This window comes from Nicotiana tabacum, chromosome 18 (genome assembly GCF_000715075.1).
Source record: "Nicotiana tabacum cultivar K326 chromosome 18, ASM71507v2, whole genome shotgun sequence".
Taxonomy (NCBI): domain Eukaryota; kingdom Viridiplantae; phylum Streptophyta; class Magnoliopsida; order Solanales; family Solanaceae; genus Nicotiana; species Nicotiana tabacum.
The window spans coordinates 120,380,520-120,394,687 of record NC_134097.1 but is presented as its reverse complement, the minus strand read 5'-3'; the positions used below and the strand labels follow the sequence as shown (position 1 = coordinate 120,394,687).

At 39.2% G+C, this 14,168-nt stretch overlaps 2 protein-coding genes and 1 pseudogene across 2 annotated transcripts; 1 reads left to right on the top strand and 2 right to left on the bottom strand.

Annotated features, from left to right (window-relative positions):
• Positions 1-166: 166 nt before the first annotated feature.
• On the bottom strand, positions 167-6,210 carry LOC107779276 (uncharacterized). Its single transcript, XM_016599670.2, has 2 exons — positions 5,463-6,210; positions 167-4,430 (listed from the first exon to the last, which is right to left on the bottom strand). Exon 2 carries the CDS (start codon positions 3,343-3,345, stop codon positions 1,612-1,614), a length of 1,734 nt encoding a protein of 577 aa, XP_016455156.2. The 5' UTR covers positions 3,346-4,430; positions 5,463-6,210; the 3' UTR covers positions 167-1,611.
• A 2,684-nt stretch (positions 6,211-8,894) lies between these two features.
• On the top strand, positions 8,895-9,947 carry LOC107779278 (calcium-dependent protein kinase 1). Its single transcript, XM_016599671.2, has one exon. The coding sequence runs from the start codon at positions 8,895-8,897 to the stop codon at positions 9,945-9,947; it is 1,053 nt and encodes a 350-aa protein (XP_016455157.2).
• A 435-nt stretch (positions 9,948-10,382) lies between these two features.
• LOC107779279 (calcium-dependent protein kinase 20-like) lies at positions 10,383-13,739 on the bottom strand (annotated as a pseudogene).
• Positions 13,740-14,168: the final 429 nt, after the last annotated feature.

The window sequence follows — 14,168 nt, the reverse complement described above, 5'->3', positions numbered from 1 at the left end:
TAATCGAACAATGTCCACAATTCAGATTACCTCTCTCTAGTAGAGATGTTTCCCCTCTGGTACTGCAGAGGACCAGCTACACTAATCATGACTCCCGAACAAGATAATGATTCAAAATATATATTTATCATTTAATTTTTTTTTTTGGCAATCCGCTAGGCAAGCGTCTAGGGCTAATTTTTTATTAATGAAAGAAAAGAAATATACAACAATTAGGAACAGTACAAATAAGGGGGACAATAGCACCAATATTGTTACCCATATGCCTTGGCTATATAATCACTCCTCTGCGCCTCACATTGCCTTATGATGGCAGCCTCATGTAGAGGATTCATGGTGTAGCTGCCGGCAAAGTCTCACGAGGGCATATAATCTCATAGCCGTGTGGATATTTTTCCAAAGGCATAGTACCAAGGCAACTCAAACCGGGTTAAACCTTACCCTACTAATCCTATTGAGGCAGAGAAAAGGCCTCACCTACTAGCACGCATGTAAAAAATAAGAACTGGAGAGTACCAAATATTGAATGATCATCACAGAGTTTATAACATACTCTGTGATGATATTACAAATGAGAATACTAATAAAGTGGTATAATAGAATGAAGTACCAATTTGGTTCATGTCCCTTCTTTTGCAAACTTGTAAAATCTTCAATTTGTAATTCTTTGTTGTTTTCCTCAACCGTGTTCAAAATGTATTCAAAAATCATCCTTTCTTTTTTGAACGGTTGGACCTCGTTGATGTAGTTGGGGCAGCCTGCTTTTGTTTGGCAACTCTCATTGGAGGTCGCCTAACATTTAAAAAATCACTAACCTTGTCGTCCCAACTATTTTTCCTTGTATGAGATTTCCTATTTTTTCCGCTATGCATAGGTGATAAATCATCTTTTCTTGCTGCATGTGCGCGACATTCTTTCAAAACTGCATCTTCTTCTCCTTCCTCATACATATCTCTACCCACAAATACTGGATCTGGCATGTCTTGTAAAAATTCTTGTGCCATCAAACCATTTCCATCTTGTCTGTTAACCATAGTTGCCTTGTTTTGACTTTGTTTTGTGCCTTTCACCTGGTTGCTGGTCCAATCCCCACGCCCAGTGCTACCAACTTGATTTGTATTTAGAGAATTTAGGGGCTTAGAACTTACCATTGCATCAAGTAGCTTTTTGTCCTCCATCGTGATAACAGGTGCCCTTATAGATAACTGTTGCTTGTCCAGCAGTTGAAGAAGTTACTGCTGCTCCTGCATTGTTTTCATTCTGCTGCTGCAATGCATCAAGCAACTTTCCATCCTGCAAAGTGATAGCTGGTGGCGTTGTATCCTGCTGCTGCTGTCCACCAGTTGGAAGTGTGACTATAGCTCCTGAGGTGTTTGCATTCAGCTGCTGCTGCCCATACTTTCGACCAGCTGGATCAATCTGGTTACTAGGTGTGGCTGCATTTTGAACTATGTTTCCAGCTACTGCATCCTTGACTTTTAGAGCAGCAACTGGAGAGTACTTGGGAATGAAAGCTGGAGCGTTGAGATTCAACATGCTTTTATGGCTCGCGTTTGGTATACCATCTGGTTTAGGTAGTGTTATTGAATCAAGTTCTTCACCTGCACTCTCCTAATCAACCTCATGATCTGCCTCTTCAGATGAGTATCCAGCAAAATCAACACCACAATCTTCTTCATCATCATACTCACGCTGGTCATCCCAGAGCTTGGATTTAATTGCCATCGCCTTTTGCGCATCAACAGGAACAATGTCCTTCGACACAATAAGTCGACCACCTGTGTTCTTGGCAAGTTGTTGTTTGCTACTACCTGAATATTGTAGTTGGCAAATTTTTGGGGTTGTGTTCATCATCATAGCTGCCACGACATCGTTTACCATTTTATCAAGCTCCGAATTGGAAATATGTAGCGTTGGCGTATCTGCAGCATGAATTTGACTTGTCTCACCATTGTGATTACCACCAGATGCGATCTCAAGGCGAACACTGTCCGCTTCATTTTTCTGCTCCTTTTCACTACCTGTAAAATTAGTTTTTTCAGCATCTGGTCGTATCTCGTACCCCATATGTTGTTCCTCATTAACATGCTCACCCTCATTCACCAAAGCATCGAAAGAGTTCGAAACTCCAATAGCCTTTGATGGTACAATCTGATTTTGAAGCATTGGAGTTTGCTTCTTGCTAGGTGATTTGTTCACCACTTTCCAGTTGTTACTCTTTGTAGTACTTACTGCCCCTACACCTATTTTATCTTGCCCCGCAGAAATTTGATGACCATGTGCCAAAACATTTTTTCCTCGATCAACATCGGCATGCATTGCACCAGCAGTGACTAGGTGCATTCTTGTAGAGATAGTGGAGGCGTGAACATGTTTGGATTGTTTAGGCAGCCCCTTGTCCAATTTTAACACCTCATCTAGTGGCACGATAGGAGCTGAAGCATGTGTTGTATTTGAATTGTCAATAACCCCAGCAACAGAAGTCATAACCCCTTCACTAAAGAGCCCAACACCTGCCTTCAAACTTGTAGCATCTGCACTTCTCACAACATCAACATCTTCAAGTTCCTGCTCCTCATCTTGCACTGCAGTATCTATTAACTGAGCTGTTTTTTTAGTTAGATTAACATGTGCAACAGTAGCTTTAATAACCCCAGCAGTAGGACGATTACCAGTTGCATTCAATGCAACATTAGCCTCCAATTGTGAACCTACAGTAGCTGATCGTCTTTCAACTTTGTCAACTTGTCCTATCAATGTTATTGCTGCATTATTCTTGGCAAACATTGTTCGAACAGCTGCAGCTAAAGCACTGTCATTCATCATCCCAGGTACAAACGCTGAACCTTTAGAAGTTCCAGGTAAAGCTTGATCAACCACAGTATTTTTTGCAGCCTTCAAGTCCTGAGCAACTCTAGCAAGGGCTTCAGCAACTGGGACAATTGCACTAGAAACAGGATTACGCCCCATATGCCTTGTAGATACAGCTGTTACATGTGCTGTCTTGATCAAATTTTCAGCGTGTTCATGAGCCCTTTGAGGAGCTCTTAACACCTTTGTAGCATCTGTATGGTTAATGTGATCTCCAGCAGTTCGATCACCATCATTTAAGGCCCTCCTCTCATTCAAAAACTGACGCAAATCTCCCTTGTATTTCGCACCACCAATTTGTTCTTGACGAGGTTGCTCTTCATCAATCTGAGCATCCTCATCACGATTTTTTTTTCTGAAGTCTTCGACACGTAGTTTCATCATGGCCTTGATGCTTACAACAATTACAATACAGTGGTAAATTATCGTAAACGATTTCTTGAAAAACCTCCAGTACTTTTCCAGAAATTGCATCCACACTTTGCAACCTTACGCGATTAGGATGTTTGTTAAGCAAGTCTAAGATCACCTTCACCCTAGCAGTGCTAGGTCTGGACTTAGTTTGTGTTGCCTTATCAATGGCAATTGGTTTTCCTACAGCAGATGCTATAGACAACAATGAAGGCATCACAAACAAATCTGGTGACAGATTCGGCAACGATATCCAAACCACTGCTTTTGTTGTTTCCTCCTTTGGGTTATAACCAATCGTCCATGGAAATACACGATATTGAAGCTGAACACCCTTATACAGCAGATAATTAACAGAGCGAGCTAAAGCACTTACATAATCATCATAACGATCAAACCTTAGCAGTAATTGTCTTGGTGCGAGTAAACCGATGATACATCGACCTTTAACACCTAAGTGTTTGGGCAGTAAATCTCGTTGCTCATTGAGTTCTGGTGCTCCTGGAGATACTTTCATCACTACTGATTGATGCAAGCCTTCCTTCACAGCAAACTGTTGTCGTTCTTCTAAGGAAAACATTACAGTTGGCTCTCCATGGATGAACTGGACTGGTTTGAGTTTTGGAGTTGTGCGAGGTATGGGGTCTATTTTTGTTGCGATTTGCTGAGCATATGTGGGTTTTATTGGTGGCTCTCCCACAGCCAAAGGCTGGGGAGAGACGACAGCATCCATGGCTACTCAAAACGTCACAATATCATTGACGTGAAGAACTGAAAATAACAACAAAATCTGGAAAATTCTGCTTGCTACAGTAAATCGCGAAATAGAATTTAAGATCTAGAAAAATAGGTTATGAATTTGAGGATGAAACCAGTTGGGGATTGTTCTCTAAGAGAAGGGGGTTCTTTTAAGACCAATCTTGTGATATTACCTTGCCGGATGCCGGAGTTATGGCCCGGTGAATAGTGATGGAATTACTATTCACCTTCTTCCTAGAGAGAAGGAGGAGGATTTTAGAGAGATAAGAATTAAGGATGTTGTAATGATGCTGTTCCTAGAGGAATGAATTGTAACCTCCACCCAGCGGTATTTTTTGCTTAAACGTTGCTGATGCCACCAAGCAAGGACAGTGCTGGAAACCCACACTCTGAAGCAAAAGAAAATAATTAGTCCTCAATATCAGTTGGTAGAGAAGATAAAAAACTGCGTGAGAAATAAGAAATTGACATCTCAAAAACAGCATGGAAAGTGTGGGAAAAGAAGACCAAGTTTTCCAGGGATGGTTGTGATTGTAATTTACACTATTAATGCCCTCACAACTAGTTACCTACAGCCTAACTTTGGATTGGCAGTGAACCACAAGAACGGTAGCAAGCATAACATTCACAATACAAGGTAATCCAAGAGATATGGTTGATGAGCAAGAACAGTAGTAAGCACACACGTTCCAGCACCAGTTGCAATGCATGTTAACCAGTCTAGTGAACCACTAGTGAAATATCGATGCATATACACACATTCATCTGAAACATTTGTATTAGTGAATGTGGCGCTATTTCGGTGAGACTTTGTCTGACAATACAGCATGGTAATTGATCAAGTGCGCTCAATCTTGAAAAGATCCAGAAAAAGGAAAGGGAAGGAAGACAAAGGGCCACAGACTCGTAAGAGGAGAAGGATCAAAAAGTTCTGTGCTATCATGCTCTTTTTCCTTGTTCCGTGATGCAGTTAAAGGATAAAACAAAGCAAAACAAAACAAAATGAAACAGCGATAGAACATGGTTGGGTCGTATGTAGAAGAAGCACAGAGCAGAGGATCAGTGCCTGAGAGGCAAGGCTGCGAGAACTGAACAGCGTAGACATTTCTGTAGGGTTTAAAGAAGAATATCTCCACTTTAATCTATTCCCTTTGGATCAACCATAAATCTTGGTCTAAACTGTTTTCCACCAGTCTCTGTAATAAACTAAACCAAATGAGTAACTTGTTTGTGGTTGAACCAGCCTGTTCGTTTATCAGGTTCGTATCAGGTTCACATAATGATGGCAATTGAAGCCTCAAGCTTTAGGCTAAACAGAACAAATGATAAAGAAAAGCTTATCAGGAAGGCTTGTTAGCTGTAGGAAGAATACTATCAGATTAGTATCACAAATGCAGACATAAAAACAGGCATCGACTTACTGGTATGCTTAGCAACAGCCCATCCACATTGACTAAGACAGGTAAAGCTCTTCTGGCTGCGACTGGAATGGACTTCAATAAGAGGAGAGCTCTTTCAGCTGATTTCTTTGTACAAGCAGAACACAAGTTTATGTTGCTCATTACTTGTTGTGACTCCACTGAAAGGGAAAGTTCTTCTTCATGAACACTGCTGCTATCCTCTCTCTTTGATAATGTCGCAAGGTACAACCAATTAGCATCAACCATGTAACGGACCCTGGCCACCTGATCATGGCCAACGAGACAAGAATTGCAAAGTTCCATCTTTCTTCTCCAAAATCTTGGAATTGATTGGAGTTATTCATGGAAAATGAAGTGCAAGCATTTTGCTTGCTCAGATTCCACTTCACTATAAATCTGTTCATGAAGTAACCAACTTTTTCAGGACGGAGTGCTTTGCTTGGAGCAGAAGCTGTATATTCTACTTTGTGCTCCACCTTATTTTCAAGCACAATATTAGTTTTAGACACGAAATTATTGCTTTCCTCTCTCTGTAGAGAAATAATGCTCTTGTAGGTAGATTCACTAAGAATGCCTTCCCTTTTGGCTTCAGCTAGAATGGAATCAGAAGATGTTAGGTCCAAAAATTGCATTGCTAGTGTACTTTGAGGGAACTGATCCGAGTATGACCTTCCATTTGCTACCATTTGCTCTACCTCATTTGAAATAGAGCAGTTTTTTCATTCAGTAAAGTACGGATTTAGGAACTCTAGAGTCAAATCAGCATCAGTAGAGCGGCAAACCAATACTTTAGTGCCTCTGGAGCCAGGAGCAGGGCAAGGTAACAACCAGATGCAGTAACAGCAGTCTGCAAGGTGCCATAAGTAATAATATTCAACAATATGGTATTGAAAATCATCAGTCTAACTTCAAGATAAAGGAAATTCTTGTCCACAATTGTTATATCTCATTTGCGTGCGCAAAAACCGAGTCAGATTGGATTTTATTCACCTTGCATGGGGAAGTCCGAATGTAGTTCAACAATAATTTTGATGCACTGCCTCTGACAGGTCTTTGCCTTTGTGAAACAAACTATCATACCAGAAACAAGAGGCATAAGTAGGTATGTATCATTAGATACAGGGCGAGAAAATCTTTCTCCAACACAATATTTTGTCTGAAAATAAATGATTAAAGAAATTAAAAGCTAAAAGTGGCTATACCTGCAACAACAAAGCAATAAACTTGGAGAGAACTATGTCCTTTAAATCTGAAGGCCTGAGGATTCCTAAAGCAATCACTGCATACCCTTCCTGCTTTCCAGAAAATAAAAATTAGGGGAGTAGAGGCAGAGAATGAGAGAGAAAGAGAGAGGAACATCAGGTTATAGACAAGTCCTAGTCAAAATACCTTTCCCTACAGTACCAGTAACCATTGAAGGATTTCATTCCAAGTTTCTCTTCTAAATGATTAGTTTATCTATTGATCCATCAATCTTTTCCATAATACTTCATTGAATGTCTATTATTTAATTAATGGATTTTAATAATTCACATTCTGAAAATAAGAAGTGCACACAGTTAATAACAGAATGAAAGGAGCATGCCTAGAACTATGACTTCTAAAATGCTCTGGGACTTGCTTTCAATAACCCCAGGGAAAAAGTAGTAACATTTTACTTGGCCAATATGACGAACTAAGTCCAAAGAAAGAAAACAGGAAATTACCAACCTCCCCCAGTCCAAGTAGAAAACTGTAATTCTTTACTGCTTCCCTCTTGACTACCTACAAGAGAGCATTTGACACACTAACCACAATATTCATTTTGCATTGAAAATAAGAAAATAAGGTTGAATAAAATGTTAGTGATTCTGTTTTGGAGACTGTGAAATGTGTATGTAAGGAAAATGGTGCTGAACTGCAAACTGACAACCAATATACCCAGGAAAAGGGCACGAAGTGAGAGCAAATGCAGATAGATGTCATTTCTCAAACAGGTAGTACACCTCCGAAGGCTATCAAGTACCAATAGAGGGACAATGGCATATTGGTTATAATGCATTCCCAACTAAACTCTAAAACTCACAGGCATGATAGTCACAGCTTGATGCAACAGGTTGGAACACATTTTGTCAACATGCGACCTTGTTCTCCGACAAGCAGAAATAAGTGCTTGCAATTCGGACCTGAAGATAGCTGCAGGAAAAAAATAAGAAGATCAAAATACAGTAAATATAGGTCAGTTAACAAGGATTCTCTAAGATACCGGGTGCATAAATCAAGTCAAATGCACGAAAAACAACTCACGTGATGCCAGGTCAGTCAATGTCATACGAATTCTATCACGAGTAAATAATGCGCTTCTGTTTGTGGGATCTTCAATCCATTCTTGATTGGCACCTAGACATATCTGCAATACAAGGTAATGCAACTTTAGAAGCTTCCAATGAACTAGGAAAAGGAATATTCCCCTCAATCTTTTCAGCAAAATGCAGCAGATGCAGTTTAATCATTTTAAGATCCTCATGAAACATTAACCTGAAAAACTCTACTTACAGATTCAGAAAAAGCCATTCAGAGTTCAAAGACTACTATGAAAATCCTCCAAAAAGGCAAAATGAAAAAACAAACCTTATACATATCTTCTTTGGAGAACTCCAGCAGAGGTCCCACCAGCACAGGTACCGGTAACTCTGTCTACCAAGGCTAAGCAGAGGTGTATTTTGCCTCTAATGGGATTTGAACTTGAACCTTATGTTTCTCCTTTGACCACTAGATGACAGCCTTGGGTGCTTTTCATTTACTCGATTTCTATTCATGCGAGCCTATTACTATTTGGGGAGTCAAACAAGGTTTTCTTTTACCACATTTTGCTCATTCTTCTTAAATATTTTGAATCGTTAAATATTGTGTACTTTTATGTAGTTTCTAAATATGTACATTTTATTCTATGTTCGAATTCATACCGAAAATTAGTCAGCTTGACCATCGTACTCCGAAAAGGTTCACATAAACTGAAATGGAAGGAGTACCAATTTTTGTTTAACTAGTTTTTGATTGAGGCGTAGTAGTTGTTGTTTTTATATGATTTTTTGCTTAACTGTCTCTGCTGATTTTTGATTATGTGGGAAGCGGTAAAACTGTTGGAGAGTCATGTCTATTTAAACGGGGTCCTTTTTTCTTTTTCTTTCTTTTAGAAATTGTTTAGAGGTGTACATTGATTAGTTTACTTGTATGAGTTGGAAATTTACTGGTCAAAGGTTTTGTCTTTAGATTAGTTTGAAGAATATGCTGATTTTTACAATAACAACTTCGGAAGAGGGTTTCAGAATAGTTTACTGCTTCAAATGCTTCAAATTTCAATCCATTTTGAGGGGTTAAATTTTGGCTTGATATTTGAATTCAGATGTGTATAGTAGTAACAGATATTGGTGGAGAGGAGCATAGTGATAGATGGGAAATAACTGTGTTCATGCAAAGTTTTCAAAGGATGGGTTCTTCAACTTATTCTTTTGGCGGTCTCGATCACCGAATATGATCACAAATAAGAAAAAAGAAAAGGCTATTGAAGAACCTTCTACTGACAAACAGCCCGAACATCCTAATTCTTTTCAGAATAAACCCCCAGAATTGGTGAAGATAGACAGAGAAGAGAGTAAGCTATCAGATACAAAAGGGTCCAAGCAGGCTATTATAGTGAAGGAACAGAAGACAGACTCTCAGGTAGTTAAGCCTGAGAAGATATCAGATCATTCGAAACCTGCAGAAGCAACGGGACCTGAAAATTTTGGCAACACAGTCCATGAAAAGGCAAAACCAAAAGAGCCGGCAAAACCGAAGAAGCTACATCACGTCAAGAGAATGCTTAGTGCAGGACTCCAGGTTGAGTCGGTGTTGAAAACAAAAACCGATCTTCTGAAGGAGCATTATGATTTGGGGGAGAAACTTGGACATGGACAATTCGGGACCACATTCCTCTGTGTTGAAAAAGCAACAGGGGAAAAGTATGCTTGTAAGTCTATTGCGAAGAGGAAATTATTGACACCTGAAGATGTGGAAGATGTAAGGAGAGAAATTCAGATATTGCATCACTTATCTGGACATCCTAACGTCATTTCAATAAAAGCAGCGTATGAGGATGCTGTTGCAGTTCATGTTGTGATGGAATTATGTACAGGGGGTGAGCTCTTCGATAGAATTGTTAAGCAGGGACATTACTCGGAGAGAAAAGTGGCTGAGCTTGCAAGGACAATAGTTAGTGTAATAGAAGCCTGCCATTCTCTAGGAGTGTTGCACTTGGACCTTAAGCCTGAGAATTTTCTCTTTGTCAACGAGGAAGAGGATTCACCTCTAAAGATTATAGATTTCGGGATATCAAAGTTTTTCAAGCTAGGTATTTTTCCACTTTCTCCAAATTCTTCCATTTACTTCCTATATATTTTGGTTGTAACAGCCCCACCCGCTAGTAATATTATTCACTCTGGGCCTAGGCCCGCACGGCTTTAAAACGCGTCACTAGGGTTTAAGACTTGTTAACTTATATACCCAGCATCCTTCTTGTGTTTTGCCGATGTGGGATTCTGTCTAAAGTCTGAGGTATTACATGTACCCCTTCTTATGGACTCAGCGTCCTCGCTGAGGTTTGCCCCACCGCATGGGATTTGCCTAGACTCAGCACTGAGGTTTGCCCCGCCTAACCGGGATTTGCCTAAACTCAGTTGAACTCTTACCTACCATTGGCATGGCTGACACAAGAGTGGCTCTGATACCATCTGTAACAGCCCAACCCACTAGTGATATTGTCCCCTCTAGGCCTAGGCCCGCACGGCTTTAAAACGCGTCACTGGGATCTAAGGCTTGTTAACTTATATACCCAGCATCTCCCTTGTGTTGTGCTGATGTGGGATTCTGTCTAAAGTCTGAGCTGTGCGGGCCTAGGCCCAGAGCGGACAATATCACTAGCGGGCTGGGCTGTTACATAGATCTTTTGCACATTCTGATATAGTAGGCCAAGGTTCTGATACAAAGTCGAGTTCCCCTTTTAAAACCTGTTCAAATATTCCTTGCTCCGTCTCTGGTGCAAAACATCAAAATTCATAAGCCACATGGACTTCATGTTGCTTCAAGGATTATAAAATCAAATTGCAAAGGAGAAAGGTCAAAAAAAACTTACCGTCCCAAAATGGAGGAACACCACTAAGTAGTATATAAATAATGACTCCTGCACTCCAAATATCACACTCTTGACCATAATGCTTCCGCAACACTTCTGGCTCCACATAGTAAGGACTTCCAACGACATCACCAAAGGTTTCACCTGAGTGCACCATATTTGTATTCTTGATTAGGTGAAGGAATACAGCTCATAAAACAGCTAGAGGAAACCAGAAGAACAGCAACTGATTCTTATAATTTCATTTTATCTGAAATAACTAAAGTAAAACTAAAAAGATAAAGATTAAAATGAAAGTAATAGTAGTCGCCTATTATATGAGCAGTAAACACTCTGCCTTAATAAGCTTAATGTGAAAATAGGTATGAAAATAGCAGGTCATATTATTGTGTGACTTCTGCTCTAAGAAAAGGCAATGTCAACAGACACCCTACGATTCTTAAGTTACGAAACAAGATAGAACATCCCATACTAACATACCGAAAATCAAGCAAGTAAATTCTAACAAAGAGCAATACCATTTTTTCCATTTTAGACATTTTCACTACTTTCAAAGATGTCTTTATAAGTACATTCATGCTCTTTGCTACTATTAAATCAGGATTAGACTAGTTGAAACTTAAAATAATCATTAAGAACAGTGTATAGAACATGTTTAATGTTTATGTTATGGTGGAAAGTCTAGAAAATCATTAACAATATTGTTTAAGTATAATGATTCTTTTTAGAATATTTCTAATGAGTATCTCATAATAATTACTAATCCCAAGAATTTGAGAATTTTCCTCATATTGTGGAGCTCAAAACTCCTGAGATAGGCTTCAAAAAGAGTTTTTTGCTCTCTTCTTTTCTTTTGTCGCATGGTATTAGAGTCTTTACAATTTTTGTAGAGACTTAAGTAGTGTCTGCCTACAACAACTACACCTCCATCTCAAAACTCATATTGCGGATTGCCTTCCTACTAATGACCAGAATTATGCCATAAGGTTTTATTTTCTTGTCATAGTTATACTATTATTATCTTTTTGTGATGACGGCTCTAGTGGTACTACTTCTCTTCCTGATAATCCTTCTTGCACCACTATACCTTTTTCCGATAATCCTTCCTGTAGCACGTACCACTTTCTAGCAATTATTCCAACAACACCATGCCTATTTTCGCTAATACTCTGGCGACACAACTCCTATTTTGACCAGCATTCCACCCACAATCTAGTCATCCTCTCAACACTAACTGTTCTGGATAACCGAACCGTGCCTCTTTTCGGTGGTATCGTGTCTTTAGCCAGCGTCTTGGCATCATCAAACAACTTTTCCAGTGAAACTTTTCAGCCACCAATTCGAACTATATCCTGGAGATTCGAGTCACAATTTCTCTTTCCATTGATTGAGGATAGATTTTTTCCTGTGTGCAGTGAGAATCACTTTTTCTGCTGTGCAATTACAAGTGGCTTTCTGGCAAGAAAGATTTTCGGCAACACTTATTGTGACTCAAAGCTCCAATAAAAACCTCTCTTGTACGTTGTTAATAACCAATTTCAATAAAAGTCTTTTCAGAATTCTTTTCCTTTTCACAAGATCCATGGGGGAGTTACTTTCCCTCAATGAACAAAGTATAGAGGTTTCTAAGATTGATTTGTAAATTCTTTCAAAAACAACTCCTGCAGCTATTAGGGACACCATGGATGGATCACCTATCAGGTGTTGTAATAAGAGTTTAATATTAGAAAGCCTTAAACATAAATGTAACCCACTCTTGCGTAACAATTCAATCGCCTTCTGGTATTACAAAGCAATCATAGGTTCATACATTGGAGAAAGAGCCAAGGCATAAGCAGTACTGGCGGCAGAAAGTTCACTGAAAGCAAGAATTTAATAAGAAAACACTTTTGCCTTGCAGAGTATCTTTAAGCATTTAATTAGATTATAGACTGTCCAGTGAGTTACAGATAATTGACTGACTTGGGGGGCGATATTAATGCCAGTTTTAAGGAAATTGTGTTTTCAAGAGAATACCTGGCCTGAGGAATACTGATAACCCGAAGTCAATCGTCTTCAGCGGCGACTCCTCTTGCTGATCGACAAAAAGAAAGTTTTCAGGTTTGAGGTCCCTATGCATAACACCCAAGGAATGGCATGCTTCTACAACACCTACTATCACCCTTGCAAGTTCAGCTGCTTTCTTCTCTGAATAATGCCCCCTCTGTATAATCCTATCGAAAAGCTCTCCACCTACACAAAGCTCCATTACAACATGAACCGCAACAGCATCCTCGTATGCCCCCACAATTTGAACAACACTAGGTTGTCCTGCCAAGTGATGCATTATCCGAATCTCCCTCCTTACATCCTCCACATCTTCCTCAGTGTTCAACCTTCTTTTAGCAATAGACTTACATGCAAATTCCTTCCCACTCGACTTCTCTACACATAAAAACGTCGTCCCAAATTGCCCTTGTCCTAACTTCCTCCCTAAACTATAAATTTCCTTCAATTACCCGTTTTTCGTCCTAAAACAGATTCAATCTGAAGCCCCAGACTCGACACTCTCTTAACATGACAAGGCTTGTTCTGTTTCACGCCCTCCACCTGCTTATTGACAGTATCATTAGCATCTGTATTCTTGTTGTTATTCCTAACCTCCTCTTTAACACTTATTTGTGTAGTATCTCCATTTATCATAAGGTGTGGGGGTGGATTACTTTGAATACAAGATTTGTTATCATCAGAACTTTTTGCATCATTTGTATTTGATGAATCAACTGAATTCTCTTTGCTTTTTTCCCCTTCATTTGGGAGTGGTAAATTTTCTGATTGATTAGGTTTCCACACGGCTGCAGTAACAGATTTTAAGAACCCATTGTTAGCCAATTTGGGTCCTACACAATTATTCCCCATCCAAAATAAAAATACCAAAACAAATACTACTAGCTCAAATCAAAATCTCAACTTTTCCCAAAATTCCAATACCGTTTGAGCATTTCATTGCTGATTTAAGCAAATTTCAACAGAACCCTTCATGAAGCCCTAATTTTTTTGTCCCAAAAATAAATACTCCACTAAAATCAAAATCAACCGAACTACTCATATGTTAAATCACTCGATTGCACAAAAAGCGTACCAAAAATCGGTCTGAAAATTTAAGAATTGAACAACAGATGTCTCAAATATCGAAGCTGGCAAATGAAAATGATATCTTAGGGATTTGGAAGAAATTGAGGAGAAATTAAAAGAGGGAAATTGTTGGAAATGGTGAGGAAATAGAAAGATAAAACGGATCGATGGGTAGTTTTGGCTATCGGAATAATATTGATGATCAGTTCGTTAATTCTGTTATCCATTGGAGAAGTGTGTGTTTTCATGCATGAATTAGCATGCAATCACATTTTTCAACCTACCGCTACGTAAAGGATTTTTATTTTTATTTTTCACACAATTAGCAAAAGGATAAGACAGGCCAACATAAAGGATTTTTTGGTTGGCAAAATAAGAAACTCAAGGATTAGCAATATAGGAATTGGTATCCATTTGGATTTTCAATGTTGTTTTCTTTT

Coding starts and splice junctions, on each gene's coding strand:
- LOC107779276 (XM_016599670.2), bottom strand. CDS start 3,345: ATGCAATTTCTGGAAAAGTACTGGAGGTTTTTCAAGAAATCGTTTACG.
- LOC107779278 (XM_016599671.2), top strand. CDS start 8,895: ATGGGAAATAACTGTGTTCATGCAAAGTTTTCAAAGGATGGGTTCTTC.